The 14844-nt window shown below is 41.8% G+C and overlaps 1 protein-coding gene across 4 annotated transcripts in view; it reads right to left on the bottom strand.

Annotated features, from left to right (window-relative positions):
• Positions 1-14844, bottom strand: part of hivep1 (HIVEP zinc finger 1) — a 77450-nt gene that overhangs the window by 3780 nt on the left and 58826 nt on the right. For all 4 annotated transcript variants that reach the window (XM_057827357.1, XM_057827358.1, XM_057827359.1 and 1 more), the window contains 5 exons: positions 7506-13054; positions 5006-5139; positions 4746-4921; positions 4345-4446; positions 1305-1765 (listed from right to left, as the gene is read on the bottom strand). In XM_057827357.1, coding sequence (XP_057683340.1) covers positions 1305-1765; positions 4345-4446; positions 4746-4921; positions 5006-5139; positions 7506-13054 — 6422 coding nt within the window. The remainder of the gene's footprint in view (positions 1-1304; positions 1766-4344; positions 4447-4745; positions 4922-5005; positions 5140-7505; positions 13055-14844) is intronic.

Here is a 14844-nt window from a genome sequence, read left to right as displayed (position 1 = left end):
CTAGCGAACCGCAGACGGGCCTGGACGTGTACTTTGTACTTGTGCACTTTGAGATTTGTTTTTCAAATGTAAAGTGCATTATAAATAAAATGCATTATTATATATTATTATTATTACTTTCTTCAGCAGGGGGACACGTCTGGCAGTGCAGGATTTGAGTCCCTGGTGGCGCATTGTGTTACTGATAGTAGCCTTTGTTACTGTGGTCCCAGCTCTCTGTAGGTCATTCACTAGGTCCCCCTGTGAGGTTCTGGGATTTTTGCTCACCGTTCTTGTTATCATTTTGACGCCACGGGGTGAGATCTTGCATGGAGCCCGAGATCCAGGGAGATTATCAGTAGTCTTGTATGTCTTCCATTTTCTAATAATTGCTCCCACAGTTGATTTCGTTACACCAAGCGTTTTACCTATTGCAGATTCAGTCTTCCCAGCCAGGTGCAGGTCTACAATTTTGTCTCTGGTGTCCTTTGACAGCTCTTTGGTCTTGGCCATTGTGGAGTTTGGAGTGTGACTGACTGAATTTGTGGACAGGTGTCTTTTATACCGATGAGTTAAAACATGTGCCATTAATACAGGTAACGAGTGAAGCCTCGTTAGAAGAAGTTAGACCTCTTTGACAGCCAGAAATCTTGCTTGTTTGTAGGTGACTAAATACTTATTTTCCACTCTAATTTGGAAATAAATTCTTTAAAAATCAAACAATGTGATTTTCTGTTTTTTTTTCACATTCTGTCTCTCATGGTTGAGGTTTACCCATGTTGACAATTACATGCCTCGCTTCTTTTCAAGTAGGAGAACTAGCACAATTGGTGGTTGACTAAATACTTATTAGCCCCACTGTACATTTATATAGTGAGTGTTTCAATTGCCTTTCATAATATACATGCTTTAAAATTAAGTATCAACTTACAAAATTAACTATAGACCTATAGACCGGTATCGGCCTTTGAAAATCCCATATCGGTCGACCTTTTCTAAAAACATGTGAATACTTGACCGGATCTGATCTGGCGACCAAATCTGAAACAGTCCAATACTCCAAAATAACTATCGGCTCACTAAAATTCCATAAGTAATTTCAACATTTTGTTATATTTTGACCCCTAAAATGTTGACTTTGACTGACTAGCTCCATCTTGTGTTGTAGTTGAGAAATGCAACAGAATGTAGGATGAACTCAAGCTTCTTGTGGGGGACATACTGTATTTGACGACACTTTCATCATTTTCTGCTATCCGATAAAAACTGGATCGCGGGCTGTAGTTTAGACACACTTGACCAAGAAGACACTCAACAGATCTCACCTGCTGTGGTCGAAATCCCGTCCCCGGCGGACTAAACGGCCCTTCGCAGTCGGGGTAGTCGATGGACATCTGCCTGCACGGCGACACCGGACTCATCATATGTACAGACTCCGTGTCAGAGAAGTTGGAGTCGGCCGCGACGGGGGGCGTGGAGCTCGGGCGGTAGCCGATCGTGGCGTACTGTCGACTCAGCGACAAAGCCTCAGTGCCGAGCGCGGATTCCGCTGCGTCCGCTTTGAAGGAACTGATGGACATCTGAGCCAGGAGGGCGCTCGGGGGGACTTCTGCTTCTTTAGACGGAATGTGCTGCGGGCTGGCCGATACGGACGGGTTGGTGGACAACCCGGACTCCGCTTGGCTGTCCTCTTCTTCCTCGTCGTCGTTCTCCTCCTCGTCGGGGCCTTCCGAGTCGTCGCCGTCGGAGTCCTGCCGATCAGCGCTACTCACTTGACTGCGGTCTCCTGTCAACCCAAAATTGTGAATTGAATTTTCAAGACCATCCAAAACTATATTAATAATCTTTAAGTGATTTTATCACGTGTAGATGTCCAATCCATTTGAAGTGGGAGGGAACGAACGTTCGTTCATTCGCTGCCACCCCTCCCACTTCAAATGGATTGGACGTCTAGCGCCGTCAATGGCGACCAATGAGTTAACAGGAAAAATGCAAAAATAACCTCCTTTTCTATCAAGAGTAGTGCAAAATCAAACCATGAAAACTTGTGTTACTGCAAAAACAAACTAGCATAGTATAGCATAGCATGGTGACATTTTGTTGCGCACGTGTTGTTGATTGATTGGCAAGTAGTGTTGCATCGATGTTATATTTTAGTTGTCGATACAGATTCCAACCGTGTGGTATCAGCTGATACTGTACCGATAGCACGTTTTTGGTATTGGAGGTTTGGAAAAAATCTTAAAATATGGGTTAGCGACAAAATCGAAGTAGAGTAGATTACGCTTATGCTAATATAGCATTTTTGCACATATTAAATGTTGCTCAAAGCACTTTATAATACTTGTTGAATTATAGATGTAACTGTGTGGTGTGAAGATGGCGGCAACTTTATAAAACTGTCATATGGTTATTAAGGGTGTCACGGTTCAATTTTTTTAGATATCGGTATTGGCATTAGCATTTGAAAATCCCATATCGGTCGACCTCTAAAATAGTAATTTTTAGGTTTTTGCTAATAAGGATTCAGAGCTTACAGTTTTGCTTGTTAATTATTCATAAATTCAAGATTTTACAATTGTTGCAAATGTTTATGTTAGGCTAATTCTAACTTCAAGCGTCCTCTTAAACTCTTGGACAACCTTTTTTTACGTACAGTTAGTGGCGTCCAGGTGGCTATAATTAATTGAAAAGAATGTACTCTTTTCCTGCTGTGTGTGTATATCACCATGTTGGCATTGTCCATGAAGATGCTACAATACGTGCTTGTCTGTCATTGTTTATTCAAAATACAAGTAGTCCCTAGGTTACGAATGAGTTCCGTTCCTATGCTGGCGACGTACACCAAAAGTATTGTATTGTATTTTGTTTAATAGTGGAGGATACATAAGTCTAAGTTATTTCAGCTAATATACAGTAAATTTGTGTATACATTGGTAATTAGGTTTACAGCTACAGTTTGTGGAGTCACATGTGAGAGATTTGCTACGACAACGTAAATACGTTAGCATTCGTGGCATTTAACCTAGCGGACTTTTGTTCTGCTAATTTAATCTACTAAATTTCCATATTGATCAGACTAGATGGACGTTTGAACACCAATTGTTTTGTGTCAAGTGTTTTATTGTCAAAATGGGAGTCATTATGACAATAAGTGTACATATGTGTGTTGCAGCTTTACACATTCTCAAAATTGAAGGAAGTAAAAAGCTTCAAAAAGCGCAAATGCTTTGTTTGCTGTCTGTCAAGCTGAACAACTTAACATTTAGTGAGGACAGAACAAATAATATTGATAAAGTAAAGTAAAAAATAAGATACTGTGAGGTACAATTAGGTACTGTTTGTGCAAAAAAAAAAAAAAAAAAAAAAAAAAAAAAGACTGGAGACAATGGCGGACGAGACTCCGGCATCGTAAAGTCAGAATCGCATAAGTCGAGTACGTCGCAACCCGGGGACTACCTGTAGTTGGAAACCATTATTTATCTATTTTTGGATTTTTTAAAAATTTTCAGACGAAAACATTCTTAGTAAACGTCAACTAAAAACTAGACGAAATTAAGTCTTGAATTTTTGTCAACAAAAACTAGACGAAGACGAACACATTTTAAGACGACTAAAATATGCTAAGACTAGGGCTGTCAAAATTATCGCGTTAACGGGCGGTAATTAATTTTTTAAAAAAATTTAAATTACGTAATTAATTTTTAAAATTAATTACGTTAAAATATTTGACGCAATTAACACAAGCCCCGCTCAAACAGATTAAAATGACTGCAGTGTAATGTCTGCTTGTTACTTGTTTTTTGGTGTTTGGCGCCCTCTGCTGGCGCTTGGGTCCAAATGATTTTATGGGTTCAGGGAGTGAGCATGGTGTAATTATTGACATCAACAATGGCGAGCTACTACTTTACTTTTTGATTGAAAATTTTACAAGTTTTAATAAAACGAAAACATTAAGAGGGGTTTTAATATAACGTTTCTATAACTTGTACGAACATTTATCTTTTAAGAACTACAAGTCTTTCTATCCATGGATCGCTTTAAGAGAATGTTAATAATGTTAATGGCGTCTTGTTGATTTATATTTGTAATAAACAAATACAGTACTTATGTACCGTATGTTGAATGTATATATCCGTCTTGTGTCTTATCTTTCCATTCCAACAATAATTTACAGAAAAATATGGCATATTTTATAGATGGTTTGAATTGTGATTAATTACGATTAATTCATTTTTAAGCTGTAATTGACTCGATTAAAAATTTGAATCGTTTGACAGCCCTAGCTAAGACTAATAAGTATTATCGTCCAAAAGACCTAAGACGAAAATGAAAAGGGCTGCCAAAAACAACACTGTTTCGTACCTGAATCCTCTGCATCTTGGTCTTCACTCAGCCCGTTAGGCACACCCATCTCCATGCATTTCTTACTGTGCGCTTTGGACTTCATATGCTTGGTTAGATTTCCTGCGAAGAGCAGTAAGGTGTGACTGGTGGGTAGCAGTTGAACCGTATCACAGGATATACTTATGTAAGACAAGAGTCTCTGGGCAAGCTCCGTGTAAAGGGTGAGTAACTGATAAAGACATTTTTAAATGAACGTGGGTTGTTCTGACAAAGTACTGTTCCGCAGCGTTGCGTGGGAAGTGGGCAAGTTTGATAACGAACGCTGAATCACACAGTCTTCATTTAGAGGGATGCAGAAACTTCATTTTTAAAGCAATTGTAATGCCATGATGTATTTACAGTGTACCTGACGCGCTTACCTTTCGTCTTAAAGGAAAAGTTGCAGTGGATGCAGTGATACGGCCGAACGTCCGAGTGGGTGCGGATGTGTTTCCGCAACATGCTGGGCTTCTTGCAGCGGATTCCGCATTCCTCGCAGATGTATTTCCCGCGCCCCCGTCCACGTACGTAAACGTACTCTTCGTTAGATTTGTATCTGAGGAGGGTTCGCGACAGATGAAGGAATTGTGAAAAACAAGAAAATCTTATACTCAAGTTCATTAAAAGTACAAAAGCATACCCGCCATCAAAGATTTTGATCCTCCTGGGCTCTATTTTTGATGCCAGCTCCTTGTCTGACTCATTGCTGGAATGAGTTTCGATTTGCGCTTTGCTTCTGGCTTCCACTGATCTCGTCTTTTGGGTCACCGGCACCTGGAAAGGCATGTTATTGTTATGTATTCTTCTGTTTCTGAATACCAATGCACAAAAAAAAAAAAAAAACTAGTTTGAAGCTATGTTCTTTAGGGTTGTTACCAGTATTGGAAAATATTGTCTGTGGATATGATATTTGATTGCAAAAATACTACAGATCACCAGAAATTTGTTGTGATGGGGTAAATTTGATTTCGCATTTCAATGAAGTGTGAGATACTGTAAAGTGGTCAAAGGTCACAGAGGTCAAAAAGGGGAATTTTGCGAGAACTTGTTTGTTTGTAATGATTGTATTTTCATATATGTATTTTTTTAGGGCTGTCAAACGATTAAAATTTTTAATCAAGTTAATCACAGCTTAAAAATTAATTAATCGTAATTAATCGCAATTCAAACCATCTATAAAATATGCCATATTTTTCTGTAAATTGTTGTTGGAATGGAAAGATAAGACACTAGATACATACATTCAACATACTGTACATAAGTACTGTATTTGTTTCTTATAACAATAAATCAACAAGATGGCATTAACATTATTAACATTCTGTTAAAGTGATCCATGGATAGAAAGACTTGTAATTTTAAAAGATAAATGTTAGTACAAGTTATAGAAATTTTATATTAAAACCCCTCTTAATGTTTAATGCTTAATGTAACGTTTTAATAAATGTTGTAAAATTTTCAATCAAAAAATAAACTCGTAGCTTGCCATTGTTGATGTCAATAATTACACAATTCTCATGGTGCTGAAACCCATAAAATCAGTCGCACCCAAGCGCCAGCAGAGGGCGACAAAACTCCCAAAAACACAAGTAACAAGTGCACATGACATTGTGCTGTCATTTTAATCTGTTCGAGCAGGGCATGTTAAAATATTTGACGCAATTAACGCACATGCCCCGCTCAAACAGATTAAAATGACAGTAGTGTAATGTCCGCTTGTTACTTGTTTTTTTTTTTGGTGTTTGGCGCCCTCTGCTGGCACTTGGGTCCAAATGTTTTTATGGGTTTAAGCACAATTAGTGAGCATGGTGTAATTATTGACATCAACAATGGCGAGCTACTAGTTTATTTTTACAAATTTTAATAAAACGAAAACATTAAGAGGGGTTTTATTATTAAATTTCTATAACTTGCAATAACATTTATCTTTTAAGAACTACAAGTCTTTCTATCCATGGATCGCTTTAAGAGAATGTTAAAAATGTTAATGCGATCTTGTTGATTTATTGTTATTATAAACAAATACAGTACTTATGTACCGTATGTTGAATGTATATATCTCTCTTGTGTCTTACCTTTCCATTCCAACAATAATTTACAGAAAAATATGGCATATTTTATAGATGGTTTGAATTGCGATTAATTACGATTAATTAATTTTTAAGCTGTAATTAACTCGATTAAAAATTTTAATCGTTTGACAGCCCTAGTTTAAATTGAATTACCGTAATGTTCGCACTATAAGGCGCCCCTGACTATAAGCCGTCACCCACCAAATTTAACACAAAAACGCAATTTGTTCATAGATAAGCTGCACTGGACTATAAGCTGCAGCTGTCCTCACTGTATTATGGGATATTTACATCAAAAGATATCAGCCGGTAACACTTTATTTGATGTCAAAAGACTAAATGAAGCTTAGAACCAATTGGCTGCAAAGCTTCATTGCTTCAAGAAGCTTCGTTTCACAGCATCACCGCTGTCAACACTGTTGTCGTCCAACATGCCTCCTAGCATGCAATGCAGCACTACAGATGTAAATAAATCAAAATTCAGGTTCTGTGCTAATTATTTCTTCAGTTACTGTTCTAGTTGTTTCAGTAATTGCTAGTTATGGAATGTGTTAACACTATTTCACAGTGGAGCCATAAGACTGTCATAACACCATCATAATTATGACATGACACTGCCATGAGCACTAATGAATGCTTATGACAGATGTCATTTTGTGTCATCCGGGAAATTATCTCCCTTTTGAATGGATGTAAAAGCTTCGAGCTGAACATAAAAGGAGTTAGTGACACAATTTGCCAGACGTAATTGGCTATTAACCCAAATAAATCAACAAACAAGCCGCGTTGGACCATAAGCCACAGGATTTAAAATGAGGAAAAAAAGTAGCGGCTTATAGTCTGAAAATTACGGTAATGCTAACTCATAGGCTGGCATTGCTAGTGCTAGATGTCCAATCCATTTGAAGTGGGAGGGTTAGCAGCAAATTATTTACTGTCAACCCACCCACTTCAAATGGACTTGATGTCAAATAGTGATAAACTCATTGGTGGGTGGGTGCTAAACAGCGCTAGACGCTAGCTGTTTAAACATATTTAAACCGTTTTAATTCAAGTGTATATTCTTACCCTTGGCATGACGTCTTTCAGCTTGCCCGAGTAGGACAAGATGTCCGATTTTCTGGATGTCTTTATAGCCGAGGTGTAGAGGATTTTCTTGGAGCTCTGCTTGGAGTCGAGGAGCGACATGACCACCTTCGTAGGCAACCCGAGCGGATTAGGATTGTCTGGGTTTACTGTCCACGCGGCGTATGCCGAAGTTTTCAGGTCGGACTGTAACGCGTGAAGCGACTTCCTCCTCGTCAAGAAGCACCAAGTGAAAGTGGTGGTTGTCTTCAAGCTGGGGAAAGACAGACGGTGGCTTTCTTTGGTGCCGACCACGGAAACAGACACGGGTAGTTTGGCGTGGTGGAAACTCGACGGTTTTATGGGGGATTTCACGGGATTCCAGCGATGTTCTTCCACTTTGACTTGAGGTTTCAGGGATTGACTACTCTGGCGATCAGGGGAAGTAGTTTTCTCCTCAGGAATGACCTCGTGTCTTTTTTCCAGTCCGGTACTGTCAGGCGACATCGGTTTTACGTCATCGAGATCCTTCTCAGTTTCCGTTTGAACATGAGGCAGAGGAGGCGCTTCTGTCTCGATCGGACTATCCGCCGGTTCGGTGGTGCAAACCTGACGAACTAGTGTCAGTTTCCGCTGCCTGGTTACTTCCGACAATGTGGAATTAAGATAACTGACTGATCTGCCATCTGTCAGGCAGGCCACACCGTTCTCATCCTTGGCACGTTTTTGATGTTTTTCCATGTAGATATCCAAACTATTGGCGGGGGATAACATTCTTTTACTGGAGGCGATTGGTTCCTGTTGCGGGCAAAGAGTTACGGATGCAAGTTTCTGCGTGCAATGTAAAGACCCCAAAGATGCCGCTCTTTCCCCGGTGTTATGAGAGCCGGTTGTAGTCCAGTCCTTCTTGACGACTAGTGGAGTTTCAGGATGTGCAATGTGAGTGGTTGGATAGGTACCTTTGCCTTGGATCTGATCGTGAGTTATTAGAATCTGCGGCAACGGAATTACACCAGTTCGGGTCTGATTGTTTGACTCATTCTGGAGTACTTCTGATGATTTTGAAATGCTTAAAACGGGATTGGCAACAGGCATCGTTAAAACCGGTAATGTCATCGCAGATTCTTGCGCGGCGTGGAACGGAAATGTTTCACTAGGCCTTTGAGTAGGACATCGCAATTGGTATTTGGGCACGAGGCATTTACTATCTTCTGATGCGGTAATTTCACTTCCTACTAAAATCTGGCTCGCAGGTTGCGGTACCTTTTGGCTTACTTGAACTCTGGATGTTTGGTGCCAAGGGTGAGGGAGGCCATACACTTGGGGCTGCTGTGTCGGGCTTCCCAAATGTATACTTTGGACTGTTTGTTCATTTCTTGGCAGGGGTATCTCTCCAGAATGGAGGATGAAAGGATTGACCATAGGAAATCTGTTGACAATTTGGGATCTGTTTTGGTTTAGAGAGTTCATATTCACAATTGGAGCTTTGTCAAGATTTATGACAGCTTTCCGAACAGATTGCTGATTATCCGGGCATATCTTCAGAGACATTTGGCGCACTAACGGCCCGCGTCTCCTTTCAATCAGTGGAACCTGGGCCCCTTGTGTGATCGGTCCAGTCGTCGGATGCCCAACCGGCGATTGACCTCTTCTGGGAGAGACGTTACCGCAGTCAAAAGACTTGCTACGGTAATCACATGAAATTTCCACTGAAGGTTGAGTACAAGTGATCTGTTCAGAAGCCGCACGCCTCATGGCACCGGGTACGCCGAGCGTGCTGAAGACTTTTGGCTGACCTTGCGGCTCTGGAATTCTGCTGACACACTCGCCTCCGGAAGGACTTTCTGATCTTGACGGTTCTTCTCTGTCGAACGAGGCTGAAATACTGGAGCAGTGCGAAAGAGTACTGTCTCTGCTCAGGCTTCGCGAGAGGCTCGACTCAAAGCTCGATTCGCCTGACGAATGTTCCATTTGAGCCAAACGAATTCTTTTCTTTTTGGGCGGAAGTTTCTCCGCGGGTAATTTTGATAAAGTCTCACTCCTTTGAGGCCAGTTAAACTGATCGGTATGTTTTTCCGTCTGCTCGGAAGGCTGCGTTTCGTGGTCTCTATCCGGTTCTTCGGTGACTAAAATTTCAGGAACTTGGATGTTATTTTGACGAACTAGACGGCACTGTTGCGCAGGAGTAGCACTTTCTCCAGTTGCCGTGGCTGCGGCATCAGTACATTGCTCCATTCTTTGATTCCTATAATTAGCTTCGATAATCTTGTTAGATAACGTTTCATGGTATGCCTCAGCTGCTGTTACGTCTGCTTTGGATTTCTGGGGTTCTTGTTCACGACTATCCAACGGAGAACTTCGCTCTGTAGATTCCGTCTCAAATGAACTGGGTCTGCTGAGGGAGTTGGTGTGTCTGATCACTGAAGTACCGCTGCCTTGTCTCTGGATTTCTCCTTTAGCGGAGGCGCCGATCTGAGTCTCTCGAATCGGCGACAGTCGTGAATCTGAAGAACTTGTACCCCGTGCTACGAGTTGAATTTGAGTTAGCTTTGGCTGGTTGTTTTTGGGTTGGACGTCAACCATTACGGCATGTTGGGGGAAAATCGGATTTCCGAGAGTTGTCAGCAATTGAGCTGAATCAAAACTGACAGAACAAGGTGCATTTGTGTCAGTCGGAGATTGATCGTCCTCATCCCCGACGCTTTTCATTTTTCTTCTCTTTCTGAATGATGTCTGTTGTTCGATCAATCCCGGGCCGCTCGTTGATCTCGAAACTAAATTTGGTTGCACGTGAAAAACATCTTGGTCTGTTTCCTTCACAACAACTGGTTTGTTTTTGGGCCCGTGAAGTTCTGAGCAGTAAAATTTCTTATGAGTTTCAAAATTCTCCAATTTTCGGTACCGGTTTCGACAAGTTTCGCATTCGTACATTGTGCCTTTATTTTGCTGTAGTTTTCTTTGCCTTTCCTGACTGTGTTCAAAAGAGCGACTTCTTTGCATGTGTTCCGAGCTATTATTCACGCCGTGATACGCGTCATCCATGGAGCGAACGGTGGGAAGTCTGTGCCCCTCATTGCTGGAAAAATCCTCCACGGCGGCTTGTCTGACCAAGGTCCGAGAATGTAACACCGTATTAGGGGTGGAGGGCGCAGATGAAAATACATCGTCATTAACTGATGTTTTCTCATCAAATGAATGACAAATTCGCAAAGGGTGCGGCAGTTGGGCAATATTGAGCGGAAAAGCAGAGTGTCCGGGAGTCGTCGGCATTGAGTTGCTCCTTGTGATCGGCAAACAATCCATCGGGGGGTATTGAGAAGGTACAGAGAGAAGAAAAACGGGTTTTGATTTATCTGTGGGAGTGAAGGGGGATTTGGGGATGTCGGAGCTGGAACTGGACCGTCTTCCGATTGGTTTCAGGTCAAACTGAAAGGAATCTTTGAATATGTAAGATTTCGGAGAGTCGATGCTACCTCTCCTTGACAGGGAGGTCCTCCTCGGTTTTACGCTGTCCAGTTGTTTGTTGTCTACCACTGCCTCGTTATCAGATATCAGTTTGGAAATTCTTTCTTCCAGAGAAAGGGCTTTTGTTTCTAACGGGGGGCGCATCTGTCCCTCTGTAGCTTGTGACCTCTGCTCCATTGCTAGGTGCATGACTGTAGAAACAGCTGGAGGGACGGTAGGATGATCCTTTTTGGATAAGTCGATCTCAGTTGGCGGCGTTATCTTTACAAATGGACTCGGCGGACTCATTGCTTGGTCAGCACTTTCAGAGCGAGAGAAATAGCCGGAATCTGTGCTCCCCAAACTACGAGGGCTGAGTAGACACTTGGCTTGTTGCTGTTGAGAAAAGTCTGTCGCTTGTTGCCGCTGAAGCTGACCGTGGCCGCTCAAAAGCGGAGACTTGCACTGCTGGTCTTCGTCTTCACTCACGGTATCTAGCGAGGGGCTCGTACCGACGACCTCTTTCAGAGATGACAGGACCGTGACGTTCGATCGCAGGTTGACGGTCGGAAACTCTCGCTGGCGTTGCGAAGCGGCTTGTTCAGGTGCCGCGCAGGTAACTTGCGGGCTATCTGCCCTCAGAGGTGAAACGTTAGCTGGGTAGACAACAACTTTTGGTAGCAGCGCTGCTGCTTTTGGCTCATGGCTTCTCTGAACAAGAGCTGGTTTGATCGCATCGAACACAGCCATCGAGTCGATTTCTCCGTAGTTTGCTTGGGTTGTAGTAGCATTCTGTGAGCTGGTTTCTGACAAGGCAGCGGCGCTACTTTGCGATGAATCCGGATCCAGATCGACAGTGCTTCCCTCGTCGTCGCTGTCTCCGCTCTCTTCTACTTCTGAATGCGTTCCGGGAACTTTGTCGGAATCCTGCGATAACGTTCCGCCTCCTGATTCGGAGCGGGCAATGAGACCGAGTTTTATAGCGTGAGCGTGCGATTTCTTGTGCTTGTACAAATTGCTCTTGGTTTTGAACGAGAAACCGCATGTTACGCAGGGATACGGTCTTTCTCCCGTGTGAGACCTGATATGTTTGAGCAGCACGCTAGGTTTCGCGCATGCCCGGTTGCAGTATTCGCAGACGTATTTTCCTGGCTTCTTAGGCTTTTGGTCCTTGGAAACCTGATCTGCGCCAAAGTTCATCACGGTCGTAATCTGAACGTGGTTGTTTCCAGGTGTAACCGGGACCTGAATGCTGCTAGGCACGCTTGCGGATAGCGATTGGCAGGTGTGCACGATTGGCGGTTGGCTTTTCGGTAGCGCGTTGGAGCCTGAGGGAGCTGGCGCATGAGTTATAGTAGACAGTCCGCTATTAAAACTCATGTGAAGACTCGGCTTTTCCGGATTCGATACAACCGGAATAAAACGTTGATTCCCAAACGACAGCGACTGCAAATGGTCACGCTGTGTCGACGTGTGCCTGCTTTCCTGTAACGGCGGGGCGATGCCGATGAAGTTACCCTGTTTGTCGATATAATATGTCTGCATAGGAGACGATTGAGGATGGAGACTGATATTTACAGCCGGCATGTTTGAGATTTCACCCTTCGTTGGTTTTGTAGAGTCTGCGACAAGGAAGGTGTTTTTCTTCTCAGCTAGCGTTAGCATGTCAGGCTCCATTGCCTTCAGTAGGACATCCAGAGGAGCGCTGGTGTGGTAAGGATCTTTATCAAAGCTGCTATCCTTGCTTTGTGCCACTTTTAAAGAAGCGTCTTCATCGTTAGTTGGTTTGTGCGACGGTGGCTTGGTTTCTTCTGGTTTTAGCCGTTCATGGTCAGTGACTGATTCCCCTTTGTCGGGGGACGGTTGAAGCACTTCAGCATCCTGTGTCTCTGTTTTTTCACTCAGTAATGATGACGGTTTGCGCGAAGGAGTTTTGGAAGTAAGGGAACTGGTTGTAGTTTCCTTGGGGGTTCCGCCTTGGACTGTTTCAGGAGTTTTCAACTGCAGCGGTTTCTTCACAGGAGATTTCGGAATTTTCTTTTGCTTGTTTTCACCAACGAGCTTTTTCCTCTTCAAGCCTTCGAGTCGTCGACTGCTTTCTGATATACCTGTGGAGAAAAAAAAAAATGTCATATAACATTTATGTTAGAAATATAAAACTATATATACTGGAAAGGGTGTCTTATAGAGGTGGTAGGGGATCGAACGATCGCTGCCATCCCTATCAGTCTAAATGGTTTTGGACGTCTATCACCATTAATGGCACGGAATGAGTTAATAATAAATATTTTATTCATTTTTTTAAAAAATATTTCTTTCCATTTAGAAAGCTATTATTTTATTTAAAACACAAAATAGGCTAAAACACTAACAGTTAAAAAAAATGATTTCAAGTAGTCTCGAGCAAGAGGCGACTTAACCCGAATTTCCGCGTAAGTCTGAATGAACTCTTTAAGTACCGCCAAAATAACTATCCAAAAAGTCCAAAAGTATTGTATTTTGTTTAGGGCTGTCAAAATTATCGTGTTAACGGTCGGTAATTCATTTTTGTAATTAATCACGTTAAAATATTTGACGCATCTAACGCACTTGCCCCACTCAAACAGATTAAAATGACAGCACAGTATCACGTGCACTTGATACTTGTGTTTTTTGGTGTTATGTCGTCTTCTGCTGGCGCTTGGGTGCGACTGATTTTATGGGTTTCAGCAACACTGTGTAATTATTAGGGTTGTTCCGATCATGTTTTTTTGCTCCCGGTCCGATCCCGATCGTTTGAGTTTGAGTATCTGCCGATCCCGATATTTCCCGATTCGATTGCTTTTTTTTTTTTGCTCCCGATTCAATTCCAATCATTCCCGATAATTTTTCCCGATCATATACATTTTGGCAATGCATTAAGAAAAAAATGAATAAAACTCGGACGAATATATACATTCAACATACAGTACATAAGTACTGTATTTGTTTATTATGAAAATAAATCCTCAAGATGGCATTTACATTATTAACATTCTTTCTGTGAGAGGGATCCACGGAAAGAAAGACTTGTGACTTTGTATATAGTGACTAAATATTGCCATCTAGTGTATTTGTTGAGCTTTCAGTAAATGATACTGCAGCCATTCAACCCAAATGCATGATGGGAAGTGGACCCATGACTGTGCGTAGTGCTACCAATTGATATATCTTCTCTGCGTTGGGAAATAACATAAGGGGTTAAGAAAAAGATCAATTGCTACCTTGCTTCCCCACATTGCTTCCCATGGTATTTCTAATCGTAGGGAGAGGGATTGTAAGGCTTTAGCCTATTAAAAAATGGCTCCAAAGCCTGCCAAAATTCACTCTACTCATTTTACGCTGCCTTCTCTCTCTCTAAATGGGTAAAACAGCGCCATTACAGATTGAGCGCGACAATGCGTGAATGGGTCGAGCAACGCATGCATTAATTGCGTTAAATATTTTAACGCGATACATTTTTTAAAAAATTAATTACCGCCGTTATTGGGATAAATTTGATAACCCTACCTTAAGCCTAAACTAAAGACTCTGGATGAGTGTAACATATTATGTCTGTAACGTTAAATAAAATTAGAAAACGACTTAATCAAAAATATACATATATATTAAAAAAAAGGCATGGCCGATATTTTTTTGCCGATTCCAATACTTTGAAAATGACGTGATCAGACTCGATCGATCCCGATCGATCTGAACATCTCTACTATATACGTACATAAATATTAAAAACGAAACAAAAAAGGATAAAAAACTAGCATATATCCTCCTCATGTATTTTTTAAAAGCCCAAAATAATCCCTTGGCCAAAGCAATGTGAGTTTATACAATCCTACTTACAAGAACCACCACCAAAAAACCCCCGACACATTGCGCAATC

The sequence above is a fragment of the Corythoichthys intestinalis genome, chromosome 22 (genome assembly GCF_030265065.1).
Source record: "Corythoichthys intestinalis isolate RoL2023-P3 chromosome 22, ASM3026506v1, whole genome shotgun sequence".
Lineage (NCBI taxonomy): Eukaryota > Metazoa > Chordata > Actinopteri > Syngnathiformes > Syngnathidae > Corythoichthys > Corythoichthys intestinalis.
The sequence above is the reverse complement of the archived record's forward strand: the minus strand, read 5'-3'. Positions and strand labels throughout refer to the sequence as shown.